Below are 15209 nucleotides of genomic sequence, written 5' to 3'. Positions count from 1 at the left end.
CTTCTACAAATACATAGAGGAACTAAGCTCTTCTTTGGTATCGAAGCAATAAGATTGATTGGACACTGATCGTAATAAATTCATTGGACGAATGTTGCGTTTCTGGCAATGATCATAAACGGTTTATTCTGGGTTTTTGTGAATCAGGAGGGCATTTATTTTGAACTTATTGTTTTCGCTAGTAATTAGGCGGTGATTATACTGTAAGGAAATGGCAGTTGTTACACATTTTGCCATGCAATCTCGCAGCGAGCGAGTAGAGCGAGTGCATTGTAAGAGCAAATTACTTCATAGAATTTTTCGCATATTGATTCTATTGGCTCTAGTTTGTTGATTATTTGCGCCTAGGCCATACCGTACAAAGCAGGAATACACTATAATGCACAATAGTGTCATTAGTTACTACTCTCTAACTCAACGTAACAGGCTATGTGTGCGCATTGTTTAATTACTTTTTGCACTTACAATTGTCATCATGTAATACAATCCTGTTTTCATATAATGCAATATTTTCCCTCTTAATCATTTCTTTAGTAACATGGGGCGAGACCCTTCACTGAAGCTCCTTTTATCTCTGGGATTTGATGTTAAAAGTTCAAGTCGTTTTATTTTTTTTGTTTTACAATTTGAAGCGTTTTCCCCGTACGATACTAGTAAAAGATGACAAATTTCGCTTGCAATTTGAAATAAGTTACTTGCTCCTGCTTCTAACGTGGAATTCGGAAACGTGTCAAAATTGAATGTTAAATCAAATTAAGTATGGAAAAATTGAAATTAATTCCGGGATTATGTAATACGTTCAAAACATTTGCTCCTAGAAAGGTAAATGCTAAGGTAAGCACATAAGCATTTAGATCACATAGTCTACGTAAGCTGGTTTCCTTTTAAGATTTAAGCAAATGCATTCTCACAACACTTAAAATTTCTCCAGCAGCAACAATTACCCTAACCTGGGAAATATTTACGTAGCTATCATGCAAGTTAAAAAAACGTATTTACTATGATAGGTAATGATATGTAATGATTTGCATATGTATGAGTTAATATTTTTTTCAAATGAAAATGCTGTTGAACCATCATCTGATGTGCTCAGGATCAGCACAAAATTAAGTAATTTGTACATATATATATATATATATCGATGGCCTCGATGGTGGGTATTCAAAATTCGTCCCAATGCGATTATTATCTTTATTACCTTATATTACTTTGACAACAATAAGCTTTAAATAAATTTATTATTTTACCCAGAGCATCAAACATAATGCATGTTTTATTATTGCCTTTAATCCCGAAACACTAATATATTTACAAGTAAATGTGATGACAATGTTTTCAACGAAATTACCCATGTACACGATGTAGATGTTTTTTCAAGGATTATGTAAAGTTTGTAAAAAATAAAACAAACAAAAAAAAAAAAACTTTTTTACAACGTTGAGTTATTATCATCATTTTTTGTTTTTTTTTTTATATACCGGTATAAGTTCGTTTAAAACAAAAGAGAAAACATATTGACGAACTGCATGGCAAATCATAGAGAGTAACAGTGGAATTTTCCTCAAAATAGACTCCATTTTTTAGGTAATACATGTATGTCAATGTTCAACTCTGTCATAGAAGGTATCTTTCCACATTTCGGTATCTTATGACCTCTTTCGTATTGTCTCCTCTCGCATAAATCGGCATAAATCGCCTCTCAGTAAATAGCAATTTGTGATTTGGGGAAATTCGCTGTTTGGCCGAAAGTCGTAGTCGTATCTTAGCTACGTAAAAGAAAGAAGAAAACTTGCTTATTCTCGAATAAGGACGAGCTGCAGCTTTTCGGAACGTCAAATAAATTATTGTAAATAGATTCGACAGGCGTAACGTGAATATCTGCCTTGTGGCTGTGTCCATGGGGATTACTTGAGTCGGCACCATCCAATGGGTATGACGATCCCCATAATCGAGAGAATCGCTACGCTTGAAGCGTCAAATTGATTTAACGTCTAGCGCCAATAAATCCAATTTGGAAATACTCGAGGCGAAGAAGATGGCTATCTGGCATCTCGTTATTTGTAGCTCCCGCATATTTCGCTTGACCATAGCCACCACGGTACTCTCCGAAAAGCCGTACCCAGCAGCCTGCGTTCACGCGCACTTCTGTGTACATATTTCTTAAGCAATAATGCTTGGACGAAATACTCGTAAGCGATTTACTATCGCTCTTGCGTTGCTGCACCGCAAGCGACGAAGCTGCATCAAGTTCACTAAGCACATGCAAAAGCCATCCTAACATTCGCCTTCCATAGATATGCTCACCAACGCAACAACACGGTTAAAGTCGAGCTCTATCGCTGAACCATATAATCTGGCTGGTTTTTGTTTAGCAAGGAACTTCTGGAGAAAGGAAGAAAGTAATTTTTTGCCTGGAAATCCAACGGCGACAACTCGTCGCCGCGTTATCGCGATGGCTTAAACTTGCAACTCTTCTCAGTCGATAGTCTTTTGGCTGCTGTCCTGGTCAGATCGTGCGGGGATGACTGTTTTAGTATGTCCACTTCGACCTTCTTTAGGCCACTATTCCAACGAAAAAGGATCGGTATTCATTAGCGATCCACAGAAAACCTATTTATCCATTTTCCTATGACTATGCAGAGCTGAGATACAAAATAAATGCTACATCAGCAGTGCCACATGTAATCGATTTCAATGCCGGCAAAAGAAGTTGATCATGATGCACAACGAGAAGAAGAAGATGATAGCTTTTAGCAAGCAGGGAAATCAATGCACATATCTTGTTATGTAATGATGTTAATGTACAGGAGTCGAAAATGGTATATATTCTATGAATTAAAATACAAAGTGATATACATTAAAAAGAAGATGTAGTTAAAGTATTGGAAAAAGCAGTCGTAGGTTATTATATTTTAAGATCTCATCCCATATCTGCATCGTGCCCACCAGCCAGATAAAAGCTGCGATTTGCACGCACCAGTCGAAGCTTCCAAGTCTTATGTGGGTCCTTTGATCGCGTTCAGGGAAGACCGTAGATGCTGATGACTCGCGAAAGTGTGTCCAACACTTTCGATAAAGTAAACTGAGTAGATAAGCTCTCTGAAGAGCTATAAACGGTCTGTTCGCTAATTAACGCCTTTCGTACGAGTACTCAGCTTCTCCAACTCTCTCATCCAATTGTCTTCGAATTGAGTGTATGCGGCGCGTTTTAAATTAGTATTTGAAATAGTTGGCCTGTAAAAGTCTTTCTCCACATTCCTCATGTTTTTGGTTTTGACTACTCATTTGGAGTAGGGCCTCCATACGTATGGGCAGAATGATGGTCACGAATCCAAGTTGAATGTATGCAAACCTTACTTCCTCTTTCCTATCTGCTTCATCTATAATCTGTCTTTCTTTCCACTGTTTCGTGCTTGCACATTTAGAAAACATCCTCTGAGGTTTTGATCATTAGAAAAAAAAAAAAAACAAGCCTGGTTTCAATGACTACAATAGACCTCACTCAGCTCGTTAGGAGCTATCGACTCAGATAACAGATAATGAATACATGAATATCAATGCAGTCTCGATGAGATTGTTCGGTAGGAAGGTCGGCGAAGAAATTGCGTTTATTACAAAAAAATTTTAATATTAATTTTTATTTAATTCTTTCTTTTTAAAGCATTATTGGAAGGCGCTTCGAAACGTTTCTTTACTGATTTTCTGCAAGATTTACCAACACCAGGCACTGGTGGTCCCACCTTTGACACCACCGTATCATCGAATATAACCGGTCTCGTAGGAAAGACAGTTAAGCTAACATGTCGTGTGAAAAACTTGGGCAACAGAACGGTAAGTTCTTATTATTTATAACTTGATTAAGTCCAACTTATCAATCCGAATAACTGATTGACTATTAGAGAACAATTTTATTTCACTAAATTGAAACTCTTCGATTCCCATAAGTTTGTTTACAAAATCAGAAAATCCATTCAATTCTTATTTAATAAAAATCATAAATCTTTGATGAGACTCTACGATTGAATCATTAAAACGTTCTGCAACCAAACAGATAAAGGGTTTTTTCTATCATATCGAGCTACTAGCAATATGCCCGCATACTTGGAAAAATATTGCTGCTCTTATGCGGAATTGCTGCCGCTGTCAACAGATATACTGAATAAAGAAGAAGAATGTTTTACCTTTACATTGAGTTAAATTTGTTAACCGAAATCGAGTTTTTACATAAGGAAATGATTTTTTTAATAAACCGCAATCTCAATATGTGTATACGCACGCATGCAGGTTCGTGTATCATATATTTTGCATACAGGGGGTATATTCAAAAATTTTCATAGCTTAGTGTGAAATATATATTTTGGACATTCTAAAGAAAGCTATGCCGTTATGACTACAAAATCCAATAAATGGAACGTAGTGTAACGATTTGATTCGATCAGTTTGCGCATTAAACAAATCTTAACCAACGCATTCAACTAAATGATAAATTTTCTCCCTTGTATATATATGTGTGTGTGTGTGTGTGATATTCCTTTATAGCATTCAATAGCTACTCGAAATCGTTTAGTTTAATCCCTCAAGTGAGATAAGGCATCCTTTTCATATCAGTCACAAATCTCTATTGTTTTTATACACCTCTGAGTATTACATGATGACTATATAATGATGGTTCAGGGATGTAAACTCTATACAGATCTCTTTTTAATTAAATGGAAAGCTTTCTCATCGCGATCTTTTCTAAAAAAAAAAATCGATCGTCGATGAACTTTGTTTTAGCAAAAAAAAAAAACTTATGGCCCTAGAACTAAGAAGATGTTTCGACTTGTTGTTGCTTTCTTTTTCTATTTAGATAAGAAATATTCTAGGAATTTCTTAGTGCATTTTCCCATTTTTTATTTATTCAGCTAATAATCGATATTGCTTAAGATTATAAATAATAAGTAAATTAATAGCCATTAGAGACTTCGATATTGTGTTGCAATAACTGGTATGGGGACTTATTGACTTTATTAAATCGCACGAATAAAGGAACGTATCTTCATAGATAGATAGATAGATGTGTTTCAAATTAAAGGAATAGTCAGAATGCAAACGACATAACTGTAGAATAGCACTTTTGACGACATTTATGCAATTCGTTGAGGTATCAAATCAATAACGATTAGTATTATTATGTGTCAAACCAAGTGCGCGGAAAGGATTTTGAAGTTGGTAGTGTATGCGGCGGGGGGACAAGAAAATTGCTTCATAGTGCCATGTAAATCTTTCAGATACACTAGATCTGATTCCGTGAAGTAAAGAGAGAGAGAGAGAGAAAATTTATTATGCCAATTTAATGATAAAGGCGTCTTCCAACATCTCGCGTCCTTTTCTCCGTGTGGCCAAATGAACAAACGGAACTACTTTCCAGTTGAGAATAATTTATGAATTTATGTAACTGTGTGTATAATGATGCGATTACAGACATCAGTTTTAATTTGCTTTTTGTTGTTACAGTGGTGCGTCTTAGTAGCAAAAGACGTGGATGAAAGAGTTATTTATAGAATTGCCATCATCCAGATGTCGATTGTTCCCGTTACAATCATATTATCCCCATGTATTGCTAGAACAAGTATAATGAATGCTTACGAACTTACTATAATGATCCGAGTCTCTTGGTTCCAATCCTGAAGTAATTGTACTCGTACGGCTGATTAAACAAAGACAATCCTGTCAAAATGTAAAATCAATTTGAGTATTTACAAACCCTAAACGGAAACTTTAATTTGCGACGATTGTGCATTCTTTCGTTTCCACCTGCAGCTCTATTATAATATATATATATATATATATATATATATATATATGTATGTGTAAAACTATATTGAAGTTTACGTAAATTCTCCTGGGACACCATGTATAGATGTATGCGTGTGCATACATAAGAATACTGTGGCATAAATAAATATATGTATATGTGTATGTATTGAATACAGCAGAAGCACGCATCAATTTTTATTTACATGAATATATTTTAAAAGGACATGGTTTGCTGTAATTGAAAAGCTGGTCCCAAAATCTGTACGTTGTTGAGTTGATTGCAATGTTTTGAGAAAAATCAATCAAGTAGGACTCTTGTAAAATAATAAGTTTCTTTTTTGTCTCTCCGACCATATTACATATGTAGTATGAGAAATCTTGCCACAAAATTGAATCGAATGTGAAAATGAAAGCAACAAAATTGAAAACAAAATATAAAATAATTGAAATGGTTTGCTCTTTTTTTTTTCTTTTTTTTTTTTTTTTTTTTTTTTCATCAATATAGACAAAAGTCTCATTACTAACATAATTACGAATTTGTATGCACAGTACCTTGTCTATTGCTTAAGAGTATGAGATTTTGTGGTTAATCTTCGATTGCCCAACGCGTTGTAAAGCCAAGATAGAATTCAAATTGAATGACAGGTATGTGTGTCGAGCGGCCTTAGCGGTAACAATTTCTTTTAAGCAATCATTTTCTTGAGCACAGTTGTGGTCTTGCTTAGCTAAACGCCAGAATCATAGATCGAAAAATGTATTCGAAAACACGTCATATCCGAACAAATTAAAATTTTGATATTCAGTTTTGATGAAGATGGCATTCGAGTTGAGACGACATGCGATCTAAATTCTGTATTTGAGAGCAAATGCGCACATCGCGCCGAGCACTATACTTAAATGGTATGATCAACTTGAATAAAGTGATGCAAGAACCCGAATGCGATCGGGAAAAGGGCGACCTTCCAATTTCGTTAATTTAAGATTATTGAAAAGAACGATCGACGTTTGATAAGCAGGTCGCTGGGTTGGGCAAATTGAGGGTTAATTGAGTCTGGCGTCTAGCTTCTAAAGCAAACTTAGAAACTCAAATTGTTGTGCATTATTTTATCAAAAATATATTCCGCCTAACATATTGGTAGCTGTGACCTGCTGAAAAGCCAATAGGTAGTATGCGTGAGCCTCAAGCAAGGAAAGCTATTATTATTAATTTTTCCTCTCAAAATTCGAGATGATAAAGCTGTTTGATCTTTATGCGTGTGTGTGTGTGTGTGTAATTCAGTCCGTAGAAGCAGGAAAGAAATGCAAAAAATTGCTTACTTAACTTACCCTTATGTGGTGAGTAAACCAAATTTCTTGCACACTTTTAAAGTATATGTGCTATGGATGATGCATTCACTCATTCGTCAATTCATTTTTCCCTCCACCCGAAAAATATATGAATTTCCAGAAATTTTTAGAAATTGTTGTCTGTTTAACAAATGGAAAAGCAATAAATGCAATAGAAAATAAAACGGAATCAACTTAGATCAGTGTCAAAAGTCAATGCTGTTCTTGGTTTTTTTTTTTTTTTTTTTTTTTTTTTTACTATGGATTGTTCTCGTCGACAAAGCCAACAAAACGGAATCCCAAGAGAGTACTCATTGAAAACGGAACGGGTCGTCGCTTAAGATATGGGGAGTACAGCTGTATATTTTATTTTATAATTTTTCTTCGCAATTCGTAAGCAGCGAAAGCGATGCTCCGTAGTGTAATTTTTTTAATGGAACGAGACCCTAACACTACGTATTAAGAGTTCATTTCCGTTAAACTTGTGAGGGATTAGTGAAAGTTTTAAGATTGTGGGTAACCCTGCGAGGACATATTTAGAATGCGAGAAGGTTGGTAGGCTTGTGAAACGTTGGCAGACCTGAAGTTAATTAATGAATTTCTGCAGTAGAAATTCGAGCTTCTTGCTAAAAATAAATTTTTGCTCGCCTATTATGGGTATTTAATGCGTAACTGTTCGATTTATCAACGAATTAATGCCGTCGCAACCGTGGTCCTGCGCCCACTTTGTACTCATACGCCGCCTATTTTTGGAAAGTTGTCATAGGAATAGAGACATCCTTTAGAAAGGTTAAAACAGGTGTGAGTCAGATGAATGAATATCTGGCGGACACATTTCCTGCTTGAGTATTGCTGATGTTTTGCCGGTCGATAATTTTTATCGAGGTATCGGAATCGTTTTCTTTTTAAATGTCGACGCAGTTGCAACAGTTACTCCTAACTCTATAGTTATTGACCTAATAAACTATATTGAGCTAATATCCAAAAGTGATCCGAAGTGGGACTACTTGACTTCACTGTCGATGTTAATGATTTCCCTGACCATCTGTAGCAAGTTTTTTTGACTCTTCATCTGATGTCTTAGTAATTCATCTAAAATTCAAATTCATAATAGTGGACTTGAAAATGGTCGGCTTGCTTCTACAGCTCTAAGCCGCTTACGGGGGACACTCGGTTTAGAACAATAATTGCTATTGAAAACCACTGAAACCATTACAATCACAAGTTATCATAGTCAACACAATATACTACTGCGATCAGAAATTCAGACCGATTTAATTTTATACTTTTTAAATCTATTTATTCTTCGTAATCGATTTCGTCACCTTCAATGCAATACCTCTCAGATGCTATACATATATGCCAATGCTTTTTCCAATCCCCGAAACAGTTACGATAGCCGATTTCCGGAATGGCCGTCAAAATCTTTTACGCTTAGGCTTGTGTCTCTTCAGTTGGGTTAAAACGTTGTCCACGGAGTGGTCTTTTGAGTTTAGGCAGTAGCCAGGAGTCACACGGGACTAAATCGGATGAATGCGGTGGTTGTGAAACGGTATGGGTTCAATTTTTAACGAAATTGGGTGTTTTTGGTATCGAGATTTAACGGATTTCAGGCCCATCTGTTAAAATGTTGTTGGCTTAGTACTCTAAAAAGTACACAACGCCGGCAACGTCCCAAACTGTGCATCAAATTTTTGATTTGTTTGACGTGGCTTTCATCGGTAGAGATTGTCGATCGTTCAGGACGCACATCGTCTTCAACTCGTTCTCGTCCCTCTTCGGACTGTTTATACTAGTTGTAAACATTTCCTTCCGACAAAGTCAAAGGCTGTCTAGCACATCCTAATCGGTTTATCACAATAAATTTCATTTAACAAATACAACTAAGCGCAGCCGAAACCCTAATGACATTTATGACGTAAAATTTGAATGTTGGTCAAAATTTTTGATCACAGTATTAATATAATGCTATGAAGAAAACCTAAAGTGAATTTTTCATTTTAGCCTCTCAGGTGCTATGAAATCGTAAAACTATTATTATTATTTTATTTAATTTTTTTTGTTTTGTATTCTGTGTTGATAGTAAAATCTTTGACATCTATTTTGGGTCTCAGGTCAATTTATTGAATTGCCAGAGAGTTACCAGGAGTTGTTCGGCTTTTGCTTTTTGAGTGGCAATCACAACATGAATTATTAAGGGAAGTGCGAGTTGTGTCTGTACATACAATTCTGAAATAATCGATCAATTGAGTGAGCGAAACAAGGCTGAAAAATTTCGCTTGAAAAATACTTAGGTCACATTGCCGGTTTTGTTCGATTAACGCGATGTTATGCATTTTGAATTTCGTTCGTCACGTCAAACTATTAACAAGAAATCTTTTATCGAGTTGAAATTATTAAGACAATCAAAGTGGATAGCGTTGCGTAGAGTAAATAAAAAATTTCTTTCTCAATTTTTATAAATCACGTGTCCCATTATTTTTTGATCACAATACTGCATAAGCATGTATACGTGTACATATCATGAAAATGTAGCTTATACCGTCACATGAACACAACAACTATTCGTATTCTTATATGTTTGTTTCAATCCTTTACATCAAAGTAATGTATCCTTAGTCCATTTATTTAAAAACAATACTAAATGGAGCAGCAACGTTTATGGCTTTTCCATTAGTAAAGTAAAAAGGCCATTACGATAATTGTAAGATTTCAGGTTAAAGAGGAGTACACAGAAGAGCTGCAATAAATTGATAACAACAAATTTCAAATAAATAATCAGTAAGAATACAAGAGCAAATTTCATACATAGCTTGAGTACACGTTTGCGTACAAGCAAGTGCATGTAACAACACACAAAATACGCATGTGTTATGTATTATATGTATGCATATTATATAACACAATAAACATAGCAACTTGCAAGTCTTGTAATAATAGCCTCGCATGCTACAAACTATACTTAAATGCTTTATAATTGTCGGTGATTTGATTGAGTTGATATATATATATATATATAATATATAATAGATGCGCTTATATCTAATCTGAAAGTTTAGGAAATTTAAAATCAAAATTATAATCTGAGGTAACACTTCACATAAGTTTTATATATATATATATATATATAAGTGATCGAAGAAAATGGAACTGATTCTTGATTCTTGTTCTTGATTTAAACTCTTCTTATTGTTATTATTATTGCGCATCGTGTACGGAATCGTGTACGGATCTTCGAATGAAAAATGATTACAAAATAGTTATTCAAGATGTTGCCCTGTTCTCTGAACACCTTAGACTTTTTCAGTATCCATAATAAGCTACGTCTGATATAGGCTGACTGTACAACGGGGATAATTTAGAAATAACTGCCGAAATCTGATACTAAGAGTTGCCATTGTTGCGAATGTCAAATGCAAAATTGCGGCAACACTTAGTTGCATCGTCATGTTACCAATCAACCTGGCATTGTTCTATGGCGGCTCATAAGTCGATTAAGCTCGAAGCTGGTTTTTGCGGTTCGGCTTATAGCTATCGATGTCGTATCCGTTGTCGCATTAACGAATCGAGTAGCGAGTTGATCAGCTGTTGACCATGTGATTTCAATGTCGAACGAGAATTTATTCGACTACAAAATTGATGTCGAAGAGAAAATGAGGCAAAATATCAATACGAAAATCACGGAGGCATGAGGCAATTAAGGAATATAAAAAATAACTGTAATCCTGTGATGTGTGACGGAAACTGCAGAGTATGGCGGAAGCAAATAATTGTTTTCAATGCTTTTCTTCACGCCTCCATTTGATAAAGTACTTGTCTGCATAACCAGGTGCTTGAAACTGCCACTGCCTACATATGGCATATGGTTCTCCTCGCGCTCAATGCGAATAAAGCTTTAGATAAATCTGAAAAGTACATATTATTATTATGAAGGAACATCATATTGCATGAAAACGTTATACAAACCTATACCTGTGATGGTACAGGAATTGGATTACCGTTGTCGGTTAAGGCTTTCCTTGCAATGTTTGCATGATTTTCGGCTGCAACTGGTCCTTCACTCAAATGTGCCCGAATCGATAGGAAATTGACGTAAAAGCATTGCTTTCCGGTAAATGAAATTAAAATTTTTGTATGCACCTTTTTTTTTTTTGTGGGTAAATTAAGATCTTCAAGTGACTTAGTTGCTTGCTTTAGATTAAGTTGAAAATCATATTTTTGGATAATTGTTTCTTCTCCTTTCCATTCATTTGCTTATTATGCTTATGTTAATCACAAATACAATCCAGGTTTTTATCTCAACAACACCGCCGAGAAAGATGGTCGAGTCGAATGCGCGTTCGGCACCAACTGTCATAAACAGACCCTTATACTTGTCTAAAAGAGTGAATGGCGAACTCGTCTTTTTCTTTCTATGTTATATTTGCCTTTATGTGATCATAAACTGATAGTTCAAAATAATTGTAATATTATGTCTGTTTCAATTTTAGTTGATTGCATTGATTGAAGTAATTGATATATTTTAGCATAATCGTTGAATTGACATTATGCTTGCATTCATTTCTAACAGATAGAGAGAGCAAGTTACGTTCATCGTTTGAAAAAATCTTGCAATCAATGCACACTGCCCGTAGTAGTTTACGTATATGAGGTCTAGATTTTGTGCATTGCATATCTTGTACACAGGAAATATTCCTGAACTCAATTCAAATAACTTGTGGTTGCTTAGTTTTCACTCATCTCGATCTCTGACAAACAAAAAAAAAAAAAAAGAAAAGAAGCCTTTGCCTCATTAAATCCTTAATAACACACAAAAAAAAAAAATAGAAAAAATCTTCGAAGAAAATGCTGATAAGTTATAGTACATTGTTATTGGATATGAGGCTAAGAATGTATGAATGCATGCATCTGTGCGTATATGCATCTGTGCAAATATAAACTCCTATCGCATAAGAACTAAGATTAGTTAGGAATTTGCATATCATGCAAATTTAAATAAGAGTTTTCAGGTATGATTCGTAAAGAGTTTGCTGAAACTTTTCAATTGCCTTTGAAAACCGGAAAGAATACAAAGCAACTGCATCATCTGAAGTTTCCGCTTAGATAAGTTAAGAGCACACAAACATACTATAGCTATAATAGTAGCATATATATATATATATAATATTATACCACATATACGTTATATACCTGAATACGTTTATATGAGAAGTTGTACCAAATAAGGGTAAACGTCAAACATATGAAAGATTGGCTTTTCAGTTTGATAAGCATCTTAAAAGCTTTACATATTCCATAGATCGATAATACAATTTCTTATAATATTTGTTTTCAACAGATTTCTCTTGATAATCTTTTCCTTATATATATATATATATCTTCTTTTTTTTTTTTCTCCTTAAACATAAATAACATACAGTTAGTTATATTTGAATGAAATAAATGAGTTTCCTTGCTTTTCAGGTTTAGGTAATCAAACATTTTTAAAAAAAATGAAAAAAAAAAATAAATAAATAAATAAATAAAAATAAAAATTATATACAAAACTAATAAAAACGAGATAGATGACATTATCGTTATAAAAGAACGTAGGCTACGAAGGAAAAAATGTTGCGTTTATTTTTTCAAAATTACTTCCAATTACTCTTTATATACAAGTATATATATATATATATATATATATATATATAGTTAGTTGTACGTTAGAAAATCTCTTATTTATTATCAAGACACTTATCTATTAAGTTAGAAACAACGGGGGGGTGGGGTAAGAAAAACGTATTTACTATGTTTGCGTAAGACGTGGCTTTTAACGTAAGCGAAAGAAGAGATATGTACGCATGTGGATAAAATAAATTAAATTTTAGATAAGCATTATTTTTATATTTTATTTAAAGTTTGATTTAAACATAAATTGATAATTTATTATGTAACAGATATAATTTTTACACACATACGATCTAGATAATATAGTAGTAGTAGTAGTAGTAGTAGTAGCGTAGCCATAGCAGCTGTTTTAATTACATATAATAAATTGATTCGATTATTTTACTACTTATTTAGGTTTTGGCTGCAACAGTTTCAGATTTAGTTATGTATTATGCACACTTAAAATATTCTCATGTGTTATTTTATCGAAAATTGCTAATAATTAATTATGTTATACTTTAGCTTAATGTTATAAATAAACACACAATAAAACAGGGAAAAGGATAGATAGATAGATAGATAGATAGAGAGAGAGAGAGAGAGACAGAGAGAGAGAGACAGAGAGAGATAGACAGAGAGAGAGAGAGAAAGAGATACGCACATATACATATACATATATATATATATATATATATACATATATATTTATTTGCTTAAATTTTCTATCTTATCTGTAAGAGAGCATAGCTACGGATATTGTATAATATAATTATATGCACATGAGTGTATATGTGCGTATATGGTTTATAATGGATGTCTTTAGGTTATGGTCGTATTAATAAATTAAACGACAAGTGTTTATGAAATGACAAACAAATATGATATCATTTAAATACTCAGCATATAAACACTTTTGGGGAATATAAATAATCAAGAAATGATCGGTCAAGATAGGTTCACGTTACAAATTATATACTTCCGCAAGAGGCAAGAGATAAGAATTTTGTGGCAGCTTATATATAAATAATGGCTTCATACTTATTCTTTCTTTCTCTCTCTCTCTCTCTCTCTCTCTCTCTCTCTGTCTTTCCTTTACTATGCACGCATGTAATAAGCATACCTTTTTTTGCTCACAATAACAAATTTATTGACCTATGATTTTTACAACATTTTCCTTAGGTAACGAGACTGTAAATGGAATTAAATCTAAAATCGATATGTCAACGAAAGCAATAACGAGAAAAGTTAGTTCCATTCGCCTTGGACCGAATCTTCTAATAAACTCTTATGTACGAGATTTTATTGCAAAAAATTATGCCATCAATGGTAGATTCACTAAATATATTATATATATTGGTCGCATATCGTATAAACTCTCTATATCATATATCGTATATTTAAAGGCTATTTCTTGGTAATTTCATCAGCTAAAAACCATTTCTACTTTGTTGAAGTTATTTACCTACGATGTCTTAGCCATTTGGCTTAGCAAGAATTCTTTGCTTCACCTTTCAGATGATTCTTCACAATAATGGAAAGATTTTATCAAAAGAAACAAAAAAAAAAAAAAAAAGAACAAAGAAAAATTAAATAAAATTGATCTCAATTCGTACGCTCTACAATTTTGTGGCCATAATTTGTAAAAGAAAAACTAGAATTTTTTTTTTTTTTTTTTAATTTCGAAAGTTCCATAAGCCCTTCTTATCTGTCGACGAATGCAGTTCATTCTTCGAAACATCAATGACATGAATACCTAAATTGACTGACTACACTGATGAATGGATATTTATTTATTGGTTTATTTATTCAGTACTCAGCTATAAATTTCGTAATTATCAGGTGATTAACAATTGTCTTAAACTACAATAACTTATACGATAATAAATATATAAATTATTACTTAATCTTAAACTATGATATACGGGATGCACCAGATAACGTTAGGCGAGTTTTAAAAAATCCTACAACGTGTGTTCAATGCTTAGCTTGCACTACTATAAGCAATTTTTAACTAAATTTTACAGTCCCCGTTAACTTTTCAAATTCCGAGCAACGTATTTTCGCTCTTGAACACCTAAGCATTCACGTCTATATTCCAATGTGGATAGATCGGTTAATTCTAATCTAATTTCGTGCGGAGAAGAGATGCGATTAGAGTCCCGTCCTAAACCATGCAGCGCATAAGGTAGAGAGTTTCTTTGCATCATTGTGGCACCTACAGCTGTGCACTCAAATAATCGAGGCGTACTCTAACGTCGGCGTAACTCAGGCCATTTATAGTCGCTTAGTTGTAAAAGGACCGTAAAATTTCTTAAACCATCTCTTCGTAAATGCTGAAATTACTCACAACTCTTTGAATATGTTGGTTAAATTTTCATTTCGAATCAAAGACGACTTCTAAATCTTTTCATATGGATATATTGTCAAGCGTGGGC

At 33.8% G+C, this 15209-nt stretch overlaps 1 protein-coding gene across 1 annotated transcript in view; it reads left to right on the top strand.

Moving 5' to 3' along the window:
* Window positions 1-15209, top strand: part of LOC119644329 (zwei Ig domain protein zig-8) — a 103127-nt gene that overhangs the window by 33504 nt on the left and 54414 nt on the right. Inside the window, exon 2 of the mRNA XM_038043875.1 lies at window positions 3662-3831. Within this exon, the coding sequence (XP_037899803.1) occupies window positions 3662-3831 (170 nt within the window). The remainder of the gene's footprint in view (window positions 1-3661; window positions 3832-15209) is intronic.

This window comes from Glossina fuscipes, unplaced genomic scaffold (assembly GCF_014805625.2).
Source record: "Glossina fuscipes isolate IAEA_lab_2018 unplaced genomic scaffold, Yale_Gfus_2 0, whole genome shotgun sequence".
In the NCBI taxonomy this organism is placed as follows: Eukaryota; Metazoa; Arthropoda; class Insecta; order Diptera; family Glossinidae; genus Glossina; species Glossina fuscipes.
Note: the sequence above shows the minus strand (reverse complement) of the source record. Positions and strands in the feature narration are given on the sequence as shown.